The 20,291-nt window shown below is 40.8% G+C and overlaps 1 protein-coding gene across 1 annotated transcript in view; it reads right to left on the bottom strand.

Annotated features, from left to right (window-relative positions):
• Positions 1-508: 508 nt before the first annotated feature.
• MRPS31 (mitochondrial ribosomal protein S31) overlaps positions 509-20,291 on the bottom strand; it is a 143,306-nt gene continuing 123,523 nt past the window's right edge. The window contains exon 7 of the mRNA XM_089680352.1: positions 509-914. Within this exon, the coding sequence (XP_089536478.1) occupies positions 691-914 (224 nt within the window). The 3' untranslated portion in view covers positions 509-690. The remainder of the gene's footprint in view (positions 915-20,291) is intronic.

Here is a 20,291-nt window from a genome sequence, read left to right as displayed (position 1 = left end):
GTTTTCCCGTTTTTTTTGTTTGTTATAGTAAGCACATCCTAGTGCTGTGTACGCTCCTCTAAAGGTCCATTTCTTAGCTCATTTGCTTAAGTGCATAGTGAATCACTGACCTGATTAAGCATATAGCTAGGGAAGTCAGGGAAATCTGAACTTCAATCCTGCATATGGGTAAGTAGACGAGTAAGTGCCTCACCAAATGGTGAAGCCTAGATGAGGACAATTCCTTCAGAGCCTGTGCCATTAAAACAAGTGAAATATAGGCCATTGCTGACCTGATGGAAATCAGGAAAGTCAGTCCCATTCTACATATCTTCAGGTCAGCAGAGTATTAAAGCAAGAACATCAGCATGATAGTCAGGCTACAAGCGGTCCTTCTTGAGACAGTATGATGAGCGTGCAAGACTTTTTAATTAAAAAAAAAAAAAGTGTGATGGTCAATGTGCTTTTCAATTACCTCAGGTAAGATTATTTTATGCTTACATACATTTACACTCACACACACAGAACATAGCAAAGACAAATAAAGATTTTATTAAACAAGCAATGTTCTAATATCATTACAGAAAACAAGAAACAATGGAAAAATAGGATGGCATTTTCTCTTGTATGGATGGAGAGATCTGCCAAGAAGGCAATACCCATTGAAATGACCTTTGGTGTTACAGCAAGTTTCAGTTCTAATCAGTTCAACTAAACCTCACACTCCCTGAGGACATCTTCCTTCTGGACGAAGTAATTGCGAAACCAATCTATGTGCTCCTTCTTCTGCTGGACTGTAAGGTATGGATTTTTAGACAAGCCACAAACTACAAGCTCCATGAAATGTCGAATGGGACCCTGCTTTGGGATGTCTTCCAAGTACTTATCCAAGAATATATGCTCATGAAACTCCACTTTCTGCTCTTCATCAAGACCTGTAATTGAGAGTAAAGTGTAATTGCAGGTTAAAATTTCTATCCCAAAGATAAAAGTAAGAAGTGAGACAGCATATCATCAATACCCATACTAACCCACATGAACCATATGAAAACATACAGAAAATACAGGCAGAATATAAAGCAATGTAATGATTTTAGAAACTAAAGATGTTTAGATCTTAGACTTGAACAAAAATTTCAGGTAACGAAAAAAATCAATCACTGAAAAGTCAATGTTATCTGGGAACCAACAGAGCTAAACAAGTCAAAGTCCATCAAGCCTACCTTAAACTTGTGTGGGTAGGATAATGGAAGTGGTCACTGCAGACTAATATGTAATGGTGCAGGCTGCAGGGATGACATTGTGATTCTAGTGTCATGACCTAGAGCAGTGATGGCGAACCTTTTTGAGCCCGAGTGCCCAAAACTGCAACACAAACCAACTTTTTTATTTCAAAGTGCCAACACTGCAATTAACCACTTGCCTACCTGGACGCACTGACAGACGGCACTGATCGGTGGCACTGCTGGGCATCATTGATGGGTCGCACTGATGGGCAGCACTGATGGGCGACACTGCTGGGCACTGACAGGTGGCACTGCTGGGCAGCACTGACAGGCGACACTGCTGGGCACTGATGGGTGACACTGCTGGGCACTGATGGATGACACTGCTGGACATCATTGATGGGTGGCACTGATGGGCAGCACTGATGGGCGACACTGCTGGACACTGACAGGTGGCACTGCTGGGCAGCACTGACAGGTGGCACTGCTGGGCAGCACTGACAGACGACACTGCTGGGCACTGATGGGTGACACTGCTGGGCACTGATGGATGGCACTGCTGGGCATCATTGATGGGTGGCACTGATGGGCAGCACTGATGGGCGACACTGCTGGGCACTGACATGTGGCACTGCTGGGCAGCACTGACAGGTGGCACTGCTGGGCAGCACTGACAGGCGACACTGCTGGGCACTGATGGATGGCACTGCTGGGCATCATTGATGGATGGCACTGATGGGCAGCACTGATGGGCGACACTGCTGGGCACTGACAGGCGACACTGCTGGGCACTGACAGGCGACACTGCAAGCAGTTAATCTCACCTCTGGCAGCGTTGGTGTGGCTTCCAACCCAGCAGCTCATTCCCATCCACTCTGAACACGTTGCCCCTGGCCCCGGAGCAGTGTGGGAGCCTCTTCCTCTCTTCCGCGCCAATCCCCGGGTACATCACCCCTGGTGCCAGAGCCGCATTGGAGCCGTTTCCTCTCGTCCACGCCCACCCTGGCCCCAGAGACATGTGGGAAATGTAGTTTGATGGGGATCCAGTGTGGACAAGATCTGGATGGCCGGTCCATGCGCGCTCATCATGCTCTTCTTCCTGGCGTGCCCACTGAGATGGCTCTGTGTGCCAGCTCTGGCACGCGTGCCATAGGTTCGCCATCACTGACCTAGAGAGTCATTAACCTGAACTCTACATTCAGCCAGAAGTCTAAACTTCCCTTCTGCATACTTTTTGTAAGCCAGTAGTGTGGTAGTGAAGCCAGGATCCCAACAGTCACTAACCCTGCAATGTTAAAAGAAACCTGCCTTAAGAGAAATGGGGGGGGGGGGGAGGGGGCCGGCGAACTGCCCTTACCTTCTGCTTCTAGATTGCTCAGTGTCATGCAGAATCTCTTGATTCAATACAATGAGTCACTGACCTGGAACAAGCATGCAGATCAGGATTGATAGTTTTCTCTGCCTTCCCAAATCTACATACTTATCACAGATTAGTCAAAGTATTGAAGCCAGTGGGGGAGATTTACTAAAATTGGTGCACTCAGAATCTGGTGTAGCTGTGCATGGTAGCCAATCAGCTTCTAACTTCAGCTTGTTCACTTAAGCTTTGGCAATAAAACCTGGAAGCTGGTTGGTTTCTAAGCAGAGTATCACCAGATTTTGCACCATGCAATTTTAGTAAACACACCACAGTGTGTCAGGTTCACAGCCTGAATTTCCAGAAAAATTACAATGTTAGATCATTATTTCTCTCATTCAAGACAGCAATATAAAGTTTCTGTTCTCACAGGTTGCAATCCCTTCCCTCTAGCTGCTGATCAGAACTGAGAACTTGGAACAAGTTTCTGCACTACGCTATCTTCTGTCAATGAGAGTCAACTAGTTGCTTACAATAGGCAAAATGAGAATAGATGGACTTTGTTTTTAATTGGATATAAAAAATTGGTGCATCAGCAATAAGAGGCTTTAAATCAGTGGGTTGACCTGGTGTCTTACAGCCATACTCAAAGAAAAGCATGGGCAAGCAAGAAGTGTTCCATGAATGCATATAAAATCTTGATTGGAATGTACCTTTACCTATTCAAACTCTTAAAGTCAACAGTGAATGATTTCTACTTTTATAGGCATGGACTGGCTATGCCTAAAGATGAGCAGGAAAGCACAAGCTAAGTTTTTAGATGAGGTTTGTAGTATATCACCAATAAACATACCTATCCTTATTTAAGAAGGGTAAAAAGTAATTACTTAAAGGAGAACTTCCTTCAGGAATTAAAAAAAAAAAAAAAAAAAATACTCTTGTAACCATCTCCCTTCACATGAGAATGGTTAAATGCTGAAGTCTAGGGATTGAGGAGTAAGCTGCAATACGTGGCTTACTCTTCCCTCTGGCAGACTTCTGCTATGCTGTGCAATCAGTTCCCAAAGCCTCTTCTCTAAGGTAAAAACAAAAAATGTAGTAGTTAAACTACCAAAGTAGGTAATGACCACCCATGCTACTTAGCTCACATGTAAACACACAATTTTATTAATCCCATTGCGGGGAAACAGAATGAAATGAAATCTGTTGACAGTGACACATACAACCACAAAACATGTAATAAAAACAAGCAATCTGGATTGCAATGCGTTATCAATAGTAATGGTCAATTTGACTGTTTAAGAAATTGTACAGCGCTGGTATGTTCCATAAGGAACTATAGTAAAGAAAACAAGTCGAAACTAAAGTCAGAACTATTAATATGCGATCATAATTATCATCAAAAAATATGAAGCAATCGACTTAGCATCTGTCATGACATATAGTTTGTCCTGAACATGTGGAAAACAAGACTTAGGATTCAATAACTCAAAAATAAGCTGGTTAAATGTCCCATGTGAGAAGATTATAAAAAGTAGCCATGGTATTATACAGTATTGAAATGATATCACACTGTCCCATGCGTAGTAGTATCAGATCATAAACTTTTTCAGTTTTGTCCACGTGGGGGCATATGTGGCAATGCCCACAGGGGAACATACCAGTCATTGTGGATTGTTCAGTTAACCAATTATGTATTATGGGTCTCTTAATTTCTGACTTTACTAATACATCATTAAGATTTGAAGCTCTTCGTGCTACCAAAAGGGACTTAGTCCCCACTATATCAGCTAGGATAGAATTAGCTGTTAGAACATGCCAGTGTTTCTGAAGGGCATTCCTCACTTCTTGCCACTCTTGCCCGTACTTGGTAATAAAACAAATGGGTCCCGCATAATTAGTTAGTTGTCCTTTAAATTTAGGTTCAAGTACTGTATCCCTTTCAGCAAGGGCTGCTTTTCCTTTTCTAAGTGTTTTATGGGATAGGGTTGTCCCCTGTTCCATCTGCCTCTAAACTCTGTACCTACACTGGGTCTTGTTTACTATCTGTTTCTAATCCCTTCCTCCAAGATTCTAGTTTAAAACCTCCTCCAACCTTCTAGCCATCCCCCCATCCCCAACAGGTTTGGGGTTCAGCCCAAAACCTACCCTGCTAATGTCAAGATAAAAGCGCCACTAAAGGGGTCTACTGTCACTTACCGTGTACTGGGCAACTTCACAAACCAAGCCATGGCAAATGACGAAGGCCATCAAACAATCCAAATTCAATGACATTTTTATGATGCATGTCATGTTCATCCACATCAACACTGTTCCCGGAGGAGATTTACACCCCTCCTGCTTACTAACCTAAACAGAGCAAAACTCCTGAGACACTGGATGATAACAAAGGAAGTCTGATCGACTGCACTCCAAAAAACCCACTTTATTGAACAAAGACAAAAGCAATACAGACAGTGGAAATACAGTGAGGGACTGGCAGGTAAACGTGTTTCATGCTAAAGACAGCGCTTATTCATTACCTCCTGAGACACTGGAGACAAGTATCACTTCCTGCAGCTTAATGTCTCACGCCCCCCCATAGGATCCTTCTGGTGGTTCTTGTAACCATCACAACTAGTGTGCTCCTTGTAATATGGTGGGTCCTATTCCTTCTGTACTGAAATGTATTGTAATTGTATTGTCTCCCTTATATTGTAAAGCGCTGCGCAAACTGTTGGCGCTATATAAATCCTGTATAATAATAATAATTGTGTGTAGCACATACAAAAACGAATAGTGAAAAGAGTAACTGTAAAAAACCTTTAGGAAAACAGGACTAGGTGACATTGAGTCAGGTCCTAAGGATGAGACCCAGCTAGTGTTGAAATGTTTTCTTGATTATCTTGAAGGAGTAAAGATGGTGAGCCATAGCTTTCTGGTACCAAAACAGCTTTATTGGCACATCAATGTGAAATGTATATAAATATAATATGCGTAAATATTTATGAACACAACATTCATGAATTAGGGCGACATCATGGACCCACACAGGGCCAAAACAGTAACAGTTTTGTAAAGAAGTTGCCATTATGGTCTATTACAATATAAGGTCACATATACTATACCTTGTAGCGTAAGCTTTGAAGTGTACAGTTTTTCTTGTAATTGGACAAGCCCACCCAATCCTTAGACCAGCTACACAATACAGAAGGAGAATGGAATTAAGAAGGGGGATTATCCTGAAAGCGTGCTGATTGAGTGTTTGACCAGAAACATTAGATGTGAGTATGCGTGTTGATAGTAGTGACTGCTGAGGTCAAAACTCAAGAAAAGAAGGAGAGAGGGTCCCCTGGTGAGCTATAAAGGAGGAGGAGCCAAAGAACTCAAGAAAAGGCACCAAGTGAGGTGAAGTAAAGGAAGAAGAAAAAAAAGAGAGGGGTGGTGTTCTCGCTGCAGGGGGTTTCAGACGCGGATCCGTTTCGAAACAAATCGAGTGGGGAGATAACAGAATTACCAGTTGACCAGTTACAGATGTACCAGTTGTGTTGTAAATCTTGTTGGTAGTCGAGCCAGGGCTGACAAATCGACAGAAAACAGTTGTGTTTGTCTTCCAATACTGCTGTTAGGTTTTCATGAATGAAAATACCCTGTATTCTGAATTTCACTTCTTCAAAGTGGAGTGTTGGAGATTTCCAGGCACATACTATGGCTTGCCTAGTTGCCATAAAGAAAAACTCGATTAGTATCCTAGATTTGCGTGGTATCTCTTGTAATGGTCTATGAAGTAGAGCTTCACTCTGGCTTTTCAGCAGGTTGACGTGTGACCGAGTGGATCAAATTATATACCCTAGTCCAGGACCACCAAATATGAAACCTTTTTGCTGTGCTTGCACACCCTCTGAAGCAAAGAGGCTGCATCCAGGAAAATACTTACAGTAGCTATATTCACATGGATAAAATACCAATGGGTGAGAACCTTGTATGAAATTTCCAACGCCTGAATATAACGGGAGAATTTTTAGGTGGCCTGCCAGACCGGTATCCAATCCTGCACCGATATAGATTCTATAGGGTCTTGAGACCACTGAGCACAGTAAGAAGGTAATACCTCTTTTGGATGGTAATGAATGGACCCATAAATCAGAGAAAGGGTGCCTTTAGTGGTTGCGGAGGATTTACATATTGATCTTGTTAGAGTCATTATTATCATTATTATCTTGAAAGAGTCTATGGAGAAGCAAGGTTTCTCACCAAGGGTTCAATAAAATTACAAAGTTGAAGATACTGAAAGAGTTCAGTAGAGGGGATGTGAAAGTTGTCACGAAATTGGGCAAATGTTCGTAACCCTTTCTCTGTCAGCATTGACTGAATGGTCTCAAAGCCCTGGGCAATCCACCAAAAGAAAGATGCCTTATCTGAGATTCCCTGTGGAGAAAAGGGGCAGTCAAACAATTGCAGAAGTGGTAAATGAGGAGACAATAATTCCACAGAATACTTGCAGGAGTCCCACATCTTCAGCGTGTGCACCAAGATTGGGATTAGCTGCTTCAACCTAGCAGTAGGGGGAGAAGCCAGGGAGGGAAGTTATGGGAGTCAGATGGACATCCAAGAAGTCTACCATGACCAAAAATCAGCAAGTCTTGTCCAGCGTAGAACTGAACTAATGGTGTTATTTGGGCTGCCATATAATAATGCTGTATATTTGGAAGCCCAAGCCATCCACATATTTTACGGTGAAAGAGAATGTGGTGCGACAGACTCGGGCGCCCTGAGGCCCATACAAAGTTCATAACTTGTAAAATTCATAAAATATGAGAGGGTATCCAGATAGGTAGAACCCTAAAAGGGTAAAGTAGTTTCGGAAAATATGACATCTTGATTGCATTGGTTCGACCGAACCATGATAAATACATATTGTCCCAAGAGGAAAGCAGCTTCTGAAAGTGTTGTAACAGTGGGTGAGCCATAGCTTTCATCTGGCATAGTTTCAATATTCCACGAAAGTCAGTGCTCATACACAAAAGTACTGTCGTCTGAATGTACACAAGTATCTACCGACTCGAAAAGCTCCTACACATCATTTCACTATTGAGTATACAACTCACAATTTCACTATTGACTATACAACTCACAATTGGTAGTAATGAATACTCTTCCTCCAGTAGATAATGCAATCTACAGTGAATGAATGGAAACATTTCATTCTGATGGATGGAGACACCAGCTTGGGCTTCAAACAAGCTTTAAGCACTTGCCTACCAGGCACTTTTACCCCTTTCATGCCCAGGCCAATTTTCAGCTTTCAGTGCTATCGGACTTTGAATGACAATTGTGTGGTAATGCAACACCGTACCCATATGAAATTTCTATAATTTTTTTCACACAAATACAGCTTCCCTTTGGTGGTATTTAATTGCCACTGGGTGTTTTATTTTTTGCGCTATAAACAAAAAATAGCAAAAAATGTGAAAAAAAAAATTGTTTCTATTATAAAACTTTGCAAACAGGTAATTTTTTTCCTTCACTGATTTACGTTGATGAGGCTGTACTGATAGGCAGCACTGATAGGCTACACTGATATGCAGCAATGATGGTCACTGATAGGCGGCACTGATGGGCAGCACTGATCATCAGTGCCGGTCTGCTCTGTGACAGCTGCCAATTATCGGCAGTGACAGCGTGAGGAAAGTGCTGCCAATAACTTGCAACTGTATTTACTCCTTGATCTGCTGTGTCATTGGACACAGCTGATCACGTGGTAAAAGGCCGCTGTGATTGGCCTTTTACCTAATCACGTGATCAGCTGTGTCCATAGGACACAGCGATCATGGAGATCGACAGGTGTGCACTGCTGGTGGCTAACGGGAGGGCGTCATACAACGCAGTTAGCAAGTGGTTAAATAGGACTTCTGCGTTCAAAAATCGGTGATGCTTTCAAAATTGTGTAGCCTTTCAACATGTTATTTTGGCACAAAAAAAAGGATTAAGTAAAACAGGATACTTTTTAATTTTATAAATCCTAAAATGTACTTATTTATAACTGCTGGAGGCCCTGTTTATCCAAAGAACAGAAACGTGAGTCCTCACTATCCAAGTCTGATCTCAACAGCACAGGTTTGTCAAATTGTGCAAAAGATTTCTAAGGACCTTCAAAAACAATTATTGACGATCACTAGACTGGATAGGTTACAGCATTATTTCTAAAGAGTTTGAACTCCATCAGTCCACTGTCAAGCAGATTGCATACACATAAAAACAATACCACTGTTCCCTCCCCATAAGTAATCGATCAACAAAGATCATACTGAGAGCAAGGTATGCAAAACTCAAGGAGGTCTCAAAGAGCCACAGGATAAAAAATACTTAAAACTCATGTATTTATTTTATTATTCATTTATTATTTACTAAAACTGCATGGAGCAAAATCTGGTGCAGCTCTGCATAGAAACCAATCAGCTTCTAGGTTTTATTAGCAAAGCTTAATTGAACAAGCTGAAGTTGGAAGCTGATTGGTTACCATGCACAGCTTATCAGATTCTGAGTGCACCAGTTTAAGTACATCTCCCTTCCAACTCAGTTTTCAAAATGTTAGAAATTAAGTCCACACATTTAACTTAAAGTATACATTTCAGTGCTGGACGACTTGTTTTTGAACATAGTGGGGAAAACTGGTAGACTTCTAAATAATAAATTATAATGTAGGGCTACTCACATAATACACAAGTGCATATAAATATATGTACCAAGTGTATCAATTAGTGAAAAATACTAAATCAACTATTGACCAAGTGATTTCATGCAAAAATACAAACAATTATATGTGAACACAAAATGTGATGGTGATAATTGAAAACAATTGATGCTGATCAAATACAATCTTCAAAAATAATTATAATGACCTAATTCATATGGAAAACATATATATCTCTTTATACAAATCCATTCAGTGTAAATAATATATAAAATCACGTGTGATCATTATAATTATTTTTGAAGATTGTATTTGATCAGCATCAATTGTTTTCAATTATCACCATCACATTTTGTGTTCACATATAATTGTTTGTATTTTTGCATGAAATCACTTGGTCAATAGTTGATTTGGTATTTTTCACTAATTGATACACTTGGTACATATATTTATATGCACTTGTTTATTATGTGAGTAGCACTACATTATAATTTATTATTTATATGTCTATGGTAATCATTGGTATATAATTTAATGTTAGCAGCTTCTCTTCTTTATATATAGAGCTGAACACTAGTGAGCGCAGGAGGTTCACACCATTGTTGTCAAAACTGGTAGACTGTTAACATTTCAGGTATGGAATGTTTCTCCAGTCTGAAAATGAAAGGGTATAAAGAAAAACTATGATTGGGTCTATTAATGATGTAAAGTTAAGTGCCGTTCACCCTAAAATCAAATGAGTTCTGATAGTAAAGAAGAGTTATTTATCGCAGGAAGGAAGATTCCAGGTAATATCTTTGAAATATGTTTAGGACTTCAGGTATACGAGCCTACCCTGACCGCCGGCCGCAGGAATGCAATTAGCGGCAAAAACACAGCAACCGCGGTACCGCATTTTTGCCATGTTTTCCCGCAGTCAAAAAATTCCTATCCTGAACGTGATTCTTCCTCGTTCAGGAGAGGGAGGTGTAACCTTACCTAAATGCTGCAGCTCCTAAACTCTCCTAAAAGCCTAAGTGTACATAGACACACAGGCTTTTATGGAGTTGAGTTTAGGAGCTTTGGCAAAAAAAATGCAATAGCTCCTAAACTTGAGTTTAGGAGCTGCTGGTGTACATGAAGCCTTAATTAGACTAAACGAAAAGTGTTCATCTCTACACTGGGGTAAAGCCAACATGTTCTTTTGCCTGATTAGTCATCTTCAAGCACTGTGGAACAGTTTTGTTCATTTCTGAATATAATGCACCATAACAAAGAGGTAATGTATTCTTTGGGCAGCAACAAAGTCATACCGGGAGATCCTGTCTTTACAAAGTCACTTGCTACAGCTCAGAGAGTTATCACCCAACCTCAGCCTACCTTCTGCTAAGCAGCAAGTCATAGAAATCTAATTTCAAAACAGATGTTTAAAAAAAAGCTAAGGATTTTTTAAAATAAATATGTAACTCAGCTGAGGGTTTTATAATATTTGCCTGCAGTTTCACTTTAACCCCTTGACGCTGATGGCACACAAATATGCAGCCTCACGGAACTGGGTTTTTTTCCGTGGGGCCGCATATTTGCGTACCTGTCTTTGTGCCGGGAGCACGCCGCTCGACGCGCTCCCAGCACAGAGATCGCAGTGTCACTGAGAGCCCCGGGTCCCGTTCTAATGATCGGGACCCAGGACTCCCAATTCCGGGTCACGTGATCGGTGTGATAGCCTCTGATTGGCTATCAGAGTGATCAGTCACTGTGCAGCCCGGCCCCCTTGTTTTTCTCGCTCTATGAATGGAGAAGAGAGATACATTGTAACTCTCTAACTCCTGGCATAGAGGGAAAAAAAATGATTGTTAAAAAAAAAAAAAAAAAAAAAGAAAAATATTAAAAAATAAAAGAAAAAATAAAGAAAAATACCTAGATCAAGGTTTGATCTAGTTCAGTGCCAGGGTTAGTGTTTGGGTCAAGGTCAGAGTCAAAGGTCATGGTCAAAGGTCAGTATATAAAAAAAAATTATATCAGTGTCAGTTAATGGTAATGTCAGTGTCAATGTGTTTTAGGTAAAAAAAAAAAAAAAGACAAAAAACAAAATGCGCACTATTGTTTCTGGGCTGTGCTATGGGTACAAACAACATACACATACATGGTATTGCTGCGATTGCCAAGAGCTGGAGAATTTATTTTGGGTTGTTCTTTGGTGGTAGATTATGGTGGTAACAAGAAACACACAGCTAAATAAAAAAAAATGATTTTTTTTACTATTTTGGGCCAGTTTTCCTTTGATAATAAAAAAAATTAGGAGCTATCCATTACCATTTACCACCAAATGAAAGCTCAATTTGTCCTAAAAAAAATCAAGGTATAATCCACGTGGATGCACAAAGTAGTTGTGATGATATGTACAGTTTTACTATCACATGTCAACGTTGCAGAATTGTGCTTAGGCATTTAGATTTGTTTTACCCTTAGGCATGAAGGGGTTAACAATAGTTTAGATTGGTGATCACTAATGAGTCATACTAGAGAGTTTCAGAGGCAAGATCAAGATTCTCACCAATTCATCTACTTATAACCACCACATCCTACACCATTTTCCTGGGCTTGTGTCTCCTCCAGCTTTCACATGGCTTCACTCACACTAATGATGCTGTGCTGGGGATTTTTCTGCTTTATATTGCTACCTCTAGAGGAAGAAGCATCTGTGTCTTAGAAACTGTTCAAAGTAATCAATAGCCTGACTACAGGAATCCATCCAATCTCAAGATAGACATCCAAACCGGGCACAATCACTGTCCACTGAATCGCCTGGCATGACTAAAATCAACAGGCAGGCCAATTTTAGACTCCAGAAGTGGACAGATTTTCTTTTCAGTGCTCCCAGTGGAAAGAAAACAGCATTTATTGGATCGGAAAGCTTTTCAGTCTGCTTGTTACTTTAATTTCTTGTATTGTTGTCACTTGCCGGGAACTTTCACGTCACATTATTCTCTCTTGTTTGCGGTACTGTCTCCCACCAAGACGCTCCCCAGGCTCAGCCTTTCTTCGAGCTTTCAAGAGCCAATTGGCACAGCCTGCAAATGAGCCTTCTGACATGCTGGTAATTGGATGTGGACCACTGACCTAGAACTCGCTTTATACCCTGAATGATCCCTGCTGCTCTGAGAGAATGGATGTAATAAACAGCCACACACACATTCCTGATGATTATTGTGTCCTCTATAATTTTCTGGGCTCAATGATCTTTTCTTTCTCCACAGTCCGCAGAGCAGAATAATGTTGTGAAGGACAGTACTCTGTGGCAGTGTCCTGGGAATGCATAGATGAGCAGAACTGAAGTTATGACTCACCTGTTCAGCTGTATGAAAAATGCTCCCCAAATACCGTTTAAGAAAACACCTGATAACATGCAGAGTCTCATTTGTCAAAGAGTCTTTTACTGCACATCAGCACAGATACTATTATTAATAAAAGCTTTCTAGGCTACTTTAGGATAAATACAACCAGTTTCATGAGAACCCTGGCAGAGCTATACTGCTGTATTGCTTTGGAAGCTCTAGAAGTCTGAAACCTTTGATTCATCCTCATCTTTCTGCTTCTACAAAGATTATAAGTCCAGTCATTTTTGTATTAACGTCTTACTTTTTTTCCTTGAAACTAAACTCTCCCCATGTTTATCGTTTGTCCAGTTTTGCACTTTTATATATATTATGTCCATCACAATTTTATCATGCATGGCCTTATATGAATATACGACATATACAGTAAATGAGCACAGTATTTTAAGTTATTTTAGTAACATCTTCATTTTTTCGGTAACATTCACATTTACATGCCTGTATATTTCCCTTATTCTGTTAGATACATAGATTTATAGATCCACTTTCAGTGGCTATTTGTAGTTGCTTAGCAATGACACTGTGTGTGTATATTTTATATACAGTTGTGTTCAAAATAATAGCAGTCAGACATCACTAACCTGATCAATCACTGTTTTTGGTAGAAATGATATTTCTACATGGCAAATAATTTACTAGCAGGTGTAGTAGAGTAATAGAAATCCAACAGACCCAACAGTCATGACATGCATGCTGCTGATTCTGTGTAATTGAATCACTAATTGAAAGGGGCATGTTCAAAATAATAGCAGTGTGGAGTTCTATTAGTGAGGTCATTCATTCTTTGAAAAACAGGTGGCAATTATTGCCCTTATTTAAGGAAGGAAGGCAGTAAATGTTGTACATGCTGGTTACAGTGCATTTCTCTCTGAAATTCTGAGGAAAATGGGTCGTTCCAGACATTGTTCAGAAGAACAGCGTACCTTGATTAAAAAGTTGATTGGAGAGGGGAAAACTTATAAAGAAGTGCAGAAAATGATAGGTCGCTCAGCTAAAATGATCGCAAATGCTTTAAAATGGCAACCAAACCCTGAAAGACGTGGAAGAAAGTGAAAAACTACCATTCGAATGGATAGAAGAATAGCCAAAATGGCAAGGACTCAGCCAACAATCAGCTCCAGGAAGATCAAAGAAGGTGTAAAGTTACCTGTGAGTACTGTTACAATTAGAAGATGCCTAAGTGAACCCAAGCTATCTGCAAGAAGCCCCCGCAAAGACATGTGCTGAAGAGGTTACAATTTGCCAAAGAGCACATTGACTGGCCTAAAGAGAAATGGCGCAACATTTTGTGGACTGATGAAAGTAAGATTGTTGTTTTTGGGTCTAGTGGCCGGAGGCAGTTTGTCAGACGACCCCCAAACACTGAATTCAAGCCACAGTACACTGTGAAGACCATGAAGCATGGTTGCGCAAGCATCATGATATGGGGATGTTTCTCATACTACGGTGTTGGGCCTATTTATCGCATACCAGGGATCATGGATCAGTTTGAATACATCAGAATACTTGAAGAGGTCATGCTGCCTTATGCTGAAGAGGAAATGCCCTTGAAATGGGTGTTCCAACAAGACAACGACCCCAAACACACCAGTAAACGTGCAACATCTTGGTTCCAGACCAACAAGATTGACGTTATGGAGTGGCCAGCCCAATCCCCGAATCTTAATCCAATAGAAAACTTGTGGGGTGACAAAAAATGCAGTTTCTGAGGCAAAACCAAGAAATAGAGAAGAACTGTGGAATGTAGTCCAATCATCCTGGGCTGGAATACCTGTTCACAGGTGCCAGAAGTTGGTTGACTCCATGCGACAAAGATGTACAGCAGTTCTCAGAAACAGTGCTTATACAACTAAATATTAATTAAGTGATTCAAAGGAAAGCAAAATCTTCAAACATTTTTCAGTTTATATAGTGAATGTTTGAGTTTCAAAAGAAGAATACAAACAATGCTATTTTTTTTGAACAGTGTGATATTCACTTTTCTTCAATTTCTTTAGAGGAACAATAAAAATTTGATATATTTTTCTTCATGTTTTGATTTGGAATAGAATGTGTAGTGTTCCCAATGCATTTGTGTGTATGGAAATAAATGCTATTAGAAGGATTTTGAGCTTTATTCACTTTTTTCAACACACTATTATTTTGAACACAACTGTATGTACGTAATATATAGAGTGTTGTAAGTATTTGCCCCCTTCCTGGGGTGTGTGTGTGTTTTTTTTTGCATATTTGTATTTTAATATTACATAAACACAAAGACACCCGAGTAAATACAAAATGCAGTTTTTAAATGATGATTTCATTTATTAAGGGAAAAAAAGCTGTCCAAACCTGCCCGGCTCTATGTGGAAACGTAAATGTGCCCCCCCCAAATATTCTGTGGACTGGTGAGACAAAAGCTCAACGTTTGGAGGGTGTGCATTCCATTACATCTGGCGCAAAACTAACAGCATTTCATAAAAAGAACATACCAACAGTCAAACATGGTGGGGGTAGTGTGATGGTCTGGGACTGCTTTGCAGCTTCAGGACCTGGATGACTTCCCATAATTGATGGAACCATGAATTGATGGACCTCAAGCTCAAGTGCACTTGGATTATGCAGCAGGGAGGTTAGGGAGCTATTACTTTTTCACATAGAGCCAGGCAGGTTTGGACAGCTTTTTTCCCCTAATAAATGAAATCATCATTTAAAAACTGCGTTTTGTATTTAATTGGGTTATCTTTGTGTAAAATTTGTTTGATGATCTGAATCATTTAAGTGTGACATATTTGCAAATAATGCAAAAAAAAAAAAATCAGGAAAGGGGCAAATGCTTTTTCATAGCACTGTATATAGATTTATAGATCCAACTTCAGTGGATATTTGTAGTTCCTTAGAAACGACATTAAAACCACAGAGTCCACTGATTTCAGACCTGGTTGTTAGATTTTCACTTAGGGAATGAATGTTAAGTGCACAAGAACTACTCAAGAAGCAGAGACTGTTCATGTAATAGGCAAATATGACCACCCACTGTGGGTGTGTGTAATAAACAAAAAAAATAACACACACACACTGGATATAAAAAGTCTACACACCCCTGTTAAAATGTCAGGTTTCTGTGATGGAAAAAAATAAGACAGACAGATAATTTCAACACTTTTTCCACCATTAATGTAACCTGTAAACTGTACAACTCAGTTGAACAACAAACTGAAATCTTCTAGGTGGAGGGAAGTAAAAATAAAAAACTAACATAATATGGTTGCATAAGTGTGCACACCGTTAAACTAATACTTTGTTGAAGCACCTTTTGATTTGATTCCAGCACTCAGCCTTTGTGGGTATGAGTCTATCAGCATGGCACATCTTGACTTGGCAATATTTGCCCACTCTTCATTGCAAAAACACTCCAAATCTGTCAGATTGCGAGGGCATCTCCTGTGCACAGCCCTCTTCAGGTCACCCCACAGATTTTCAAATCGGATTCAGGTCTGGGCTCTGGCTTGATGACTGTCTTCGCGGTATAGGTAATGCCGTGGAAATTATTTTGTACCCTTCTCCTGACTGATACCTTTTAACAATGAGATCCCTCTGATGCTTTGGAAGCTCTCTATGGACCATGGCTTTTGCTGTAGGATGTGACTAAGAAAATATCAGCAAAGACCTACTAGAACAGCTGAACTTTATTTGGGGTTAATCAGAGGCACTTTAAATGACGGCAGGTGCGTACTGACTCCTACTTAACATGATTTTGAATGCGATTGCTTAATTCTGAACACAGCTACATCCCCAGTTATAAGAGGGCGCGCACACTTATGCAACCACATTATTTTACTTTTTTATGTTTACTCCCCCCCCTAAAAAATTTCAGTTTGTTTTTGTATTGAGTTGTACAGTTTATAGGTCACATAAAAAAGGTGTAAAAAGTTCTGAAATTATTTACCTTTGTCCAATTTTTTAACATCACAGAAATCTGACATTTTAACAGGGGTGTGTAGACTTTTTATATCCACTGTACACACACAAAATTTTTTTTTTTTTAAAAAAAACAATATTTTCTCATTTCTGTCAAACAATATCCAAATAAACTAAAATTTCATCATAAACTTAGGGCAAAATGTATTCTGCTACATGTTTTTGGTTAAAAAATCCCAATAAGTGTATATTGATTGCTTTTTGTTAAAGTTACAGCGTCTACAAACTATGGTATAGATTATGGAACTTACACAGCTTTAACTTTCCGACTGCCCATCACATTTCTTGAAATGCTAAAATACTGGGATAGTACAAACATCCCAAAGTGACCCCTTTTCGGAAAGTAGACACCCTAAGCTATCTGCTGAGAGGCATATGAAGTTCATGGAAGATTTATTTTTTTTCCACAAGTTTCTGGATTTCTTAGACTATAGAGATGATTGGCATCATTCCGGTCTCCAATCAGCATTATGGTCAGCTGGCAGAAACACTGGCTGCATACTCAGGTTCCCCCGATGGCACGGGATTGCCCGAGAAGGCTGTGGAAGGCAGTGGGGGAGGGGGGCCTCATCTTCCGCTGCTTGTAAAAGCAACCCTGCAGCTAATTAACCACTAGGATTGCTTTTACATGAAAGCCGGCTGCAAAAAACGATACCAGGATGCTGCCTTCAGCTGTAGGCCTCATTGTGGTATAACCAAAGTCCAGTGATCTACCAGTACGTCTCTGGTCCTTGTTGGGTATATATGTTATGTTCTTTTTTTTTGTATGCAGCCTGTGGGCTGAATGAAAAAAGAAGAAATCTCTGCCAGAAAAAGCGTGTGTGGTATTCCCACCATTAGAATATACCGCACTGCATCCACCCACTTCTAATGGTGGGCACACATTAGGTCTCACGGTACCACATGCGCCAGTTCCAAGATTGTACAAATGTCTAAATAGTGGCACACTTGAATAAAAATTGTCCACGTATAAGTAGTACCCCATATGGAAAAAGGATGACACCAAGTCCCAAACTATCCTGCCACTACTCCCCATGTAGTCTGGGCATCTGGGGGGCTCCACGTGACTATCTTTTCCCTCGTAAATCCGAAACTTATATGTATAGCCTGTTGCCCTCTCACAGGTCTTCTACATCTTGACCCCATATCTGGCACGCTTGCTGGGGAGAAATTGTTTGAATGGAAGGCGGCCAGAAAAATTAATGAGGGACTCAAACGCAGATGTTTTGCTGGGGAGTATAGACATCTAAAAATTTTTGGTTTAGGTAATTTATGAGGGGCTGAATTTTGTGGAGCCGGTCAAATTCAGGGTCACCTCGAGGACAACAGAGTGTATTGTCATTGAAATGCATAAAACACATTATACTCTCACATCTATGTCTGGCCATGGCAGCAGAGAACACGGACATATGATGAATTGGGTCTGTGGACCAATACAACCGCAATTCATAAATTTTTTTACTAATGGCCATGTTGAGCGTTAGGTCCAAAAAAAATTTAAATTCAGAATCTGTAATGGGTTTCCATACGAATGGTCTGGCAAGGTTTGAATTTGGGCTGGCGGCGATAAATTGTTGTGCACATAAATTGCTTTGATCCACAATCAATGCATACAGATCTTCCATGAAAAACAGCTCCAAAAAAATCAAGTGGAGTAGTGAAATTTGCTGTTTCCACCTGAATTCCGGGTTGGGCAGTGAATGGGGGAAATGCGGGTTCTGCAGAATTTGTGGGCTGCCAGTCGGGATTTGCAAACACATCCGGAAGGATACTAGGAGCTCTATGGGCCTGTGTGCGAATACTTGGTGTTTGCGGGACAATACTTGTGCTTGCCACCGCACCAGCTTGTACTGCACTGATGGGACTCACCACGTCACCAAGTGATACTGCAGTGCTGGTATGTGAAAGACCAGGATGTACTAGGCCGCTGGTGCTCGCCAGTTCACCAAAAGGTAGTGCGGCACTAGTACTGGCATACTGCTGCATATGAGAGTCATCAAAATTTACCAGCAAGTGCTAACAGAGATCAGGCCTAATTCTGCGAATACTGCGGTTTTGTGTGTAATGTATCAAGTGACAGTGACCTACTGACACTGCACTTGCTGGGGGAGAAGGGGGGGGTAAAAGTAGGGGCTAAGCGCAGGTGCTGGCAGGTGCCGGGGCTGATCCCGCTAATGCTGCGTTTTTGGGGACGCTATACTAATGTGAACGCTGGTATAGTGCTGATCTGATCAAAGATATTGATCCGTTCAGACACTATACTAGCAATGGAGGTTTATTGTGTATGAGTGTGTTCCTTTCAATCAAGGGGTTAAATGTGATTACTGGTGTACTGACGGGCAATCTGACGCTATCTGGGAGGGGCATGAAAATCATGGGAGGATGAATTGCATATATATACATGTGATTTTGCACACCCATGCCACCCTGTAGCAGTATTTCTGCTATAGGGTGGTCAGAAAGCGGTTTATGTTACGGCACTGTGTTACTTTAACAGACAATTGCGTGGTCATGCAACGCTGCACCTAAAATAAATTTACGTATTTTTTTTACCCACGAATTGAGCTTTCTTTCGGTGGTATTTGATCACCTGTGCGGTTTTTATATTTTGCACTATAAAAAAAAGGATCGACAATTTTGAGAAAAATAACAATACTGTGGACTTTTTTCTATAAAAAATGTTCAGTAAAATTTTTTTTAAAAAATCAAATTTAGTCATAAATTTAGCCCAAAATGTATTCTGTGTCATGTCTTTGTTAAAAAAATTCCCAATACGTGTAAATTAATTGATTTACATGAAAGTTGTAGCGTCTACAAATGGCAGTATATATATACTGAAATTTTTTATATTTAATACTAATAATGGCGGCGATCAGCGACTTATGGCAGAACTGCGGCAGACATTTTGACACCGGGGGGGAATTGACTTGGGGTCACTGACATCCCCAGTGACACCAATACAGTGATCAGTGCAAAAAAAAACCCACCGACACTGTACTAATGGCACTGGGGAGGAAGGAGTTAACATTTGAAGGCAAAGGGTTAACTATGTGAGGGGAGTGTTTTACTAGGGGGCGGGAGGTGTGTGCTTCACTGTAACACACTGATCCGGAAGGCTGTGCTCAACGATCCAGAGCAGTGTGCTCAAACTCACGGGGAGGAGAGCTCCATTTAAAACAATGCAGCCTTCCTCCCAGTCAGTGTTTGCCGGTAATCGCCGGGCTCCAGCAGGTAATCACCGGCCGGGACCCGGTGATTGACACCTGCGGCCGCGATCGGCGGCACGGGTAGGGCGGTCACGTGCGCCCCCCACCCGAAATGTAAAATCACGTATATATACGTGATTTTGCACAGCGGTGTCGACCTGCTGCAGTAAATGTACTGTGGCTGGTCAGCAAGTGGTTAAATAATAAAAACGTTTGTAAACAAAAAAAATAATGTGGTTGCAGTATTTTTGCATGGCCCCACACGTTAGGCAGCCCATTGAAATTAATGGGCTGCTGAAAAAAAAAATTGTCAAAAATGCCACATTCACACAGGTCCTCTGGCCTGTACAGCATGAATGAGTGGGTTGTTCACAGGGCTGGAGCCACCTGTTATGCTATGGGAACACAGCAGCTGTATGAACACAGGTTTTAATCTGACAGGTGTGCAGGTGTGGGGAAGTGGCCCTGAATGCTCACTTTCTGAGTTCATGGCTGTACACCTGCACCCATATGCCT

Source organism: Staurois parvus, unplaced genomic scaffold (assembly GCF_062004578.1).
Source record: "Staurois parvus isolate SC_StPar_1 unplaced genomic scaffold, SC_StPar_1.0 ptg000242l, whole genome shotgun sequence".
In the NCBI taxonomy this organism is placed as follows: domain Eukaryota; kingdom Metazoa; phylum Chordata; class Amphibia; order Anura; family Ranidae; genus Staurois; species Staurois parvus.
This window is presented reverse-complemented; position numbering and strand designations above follow the sequence as displayed.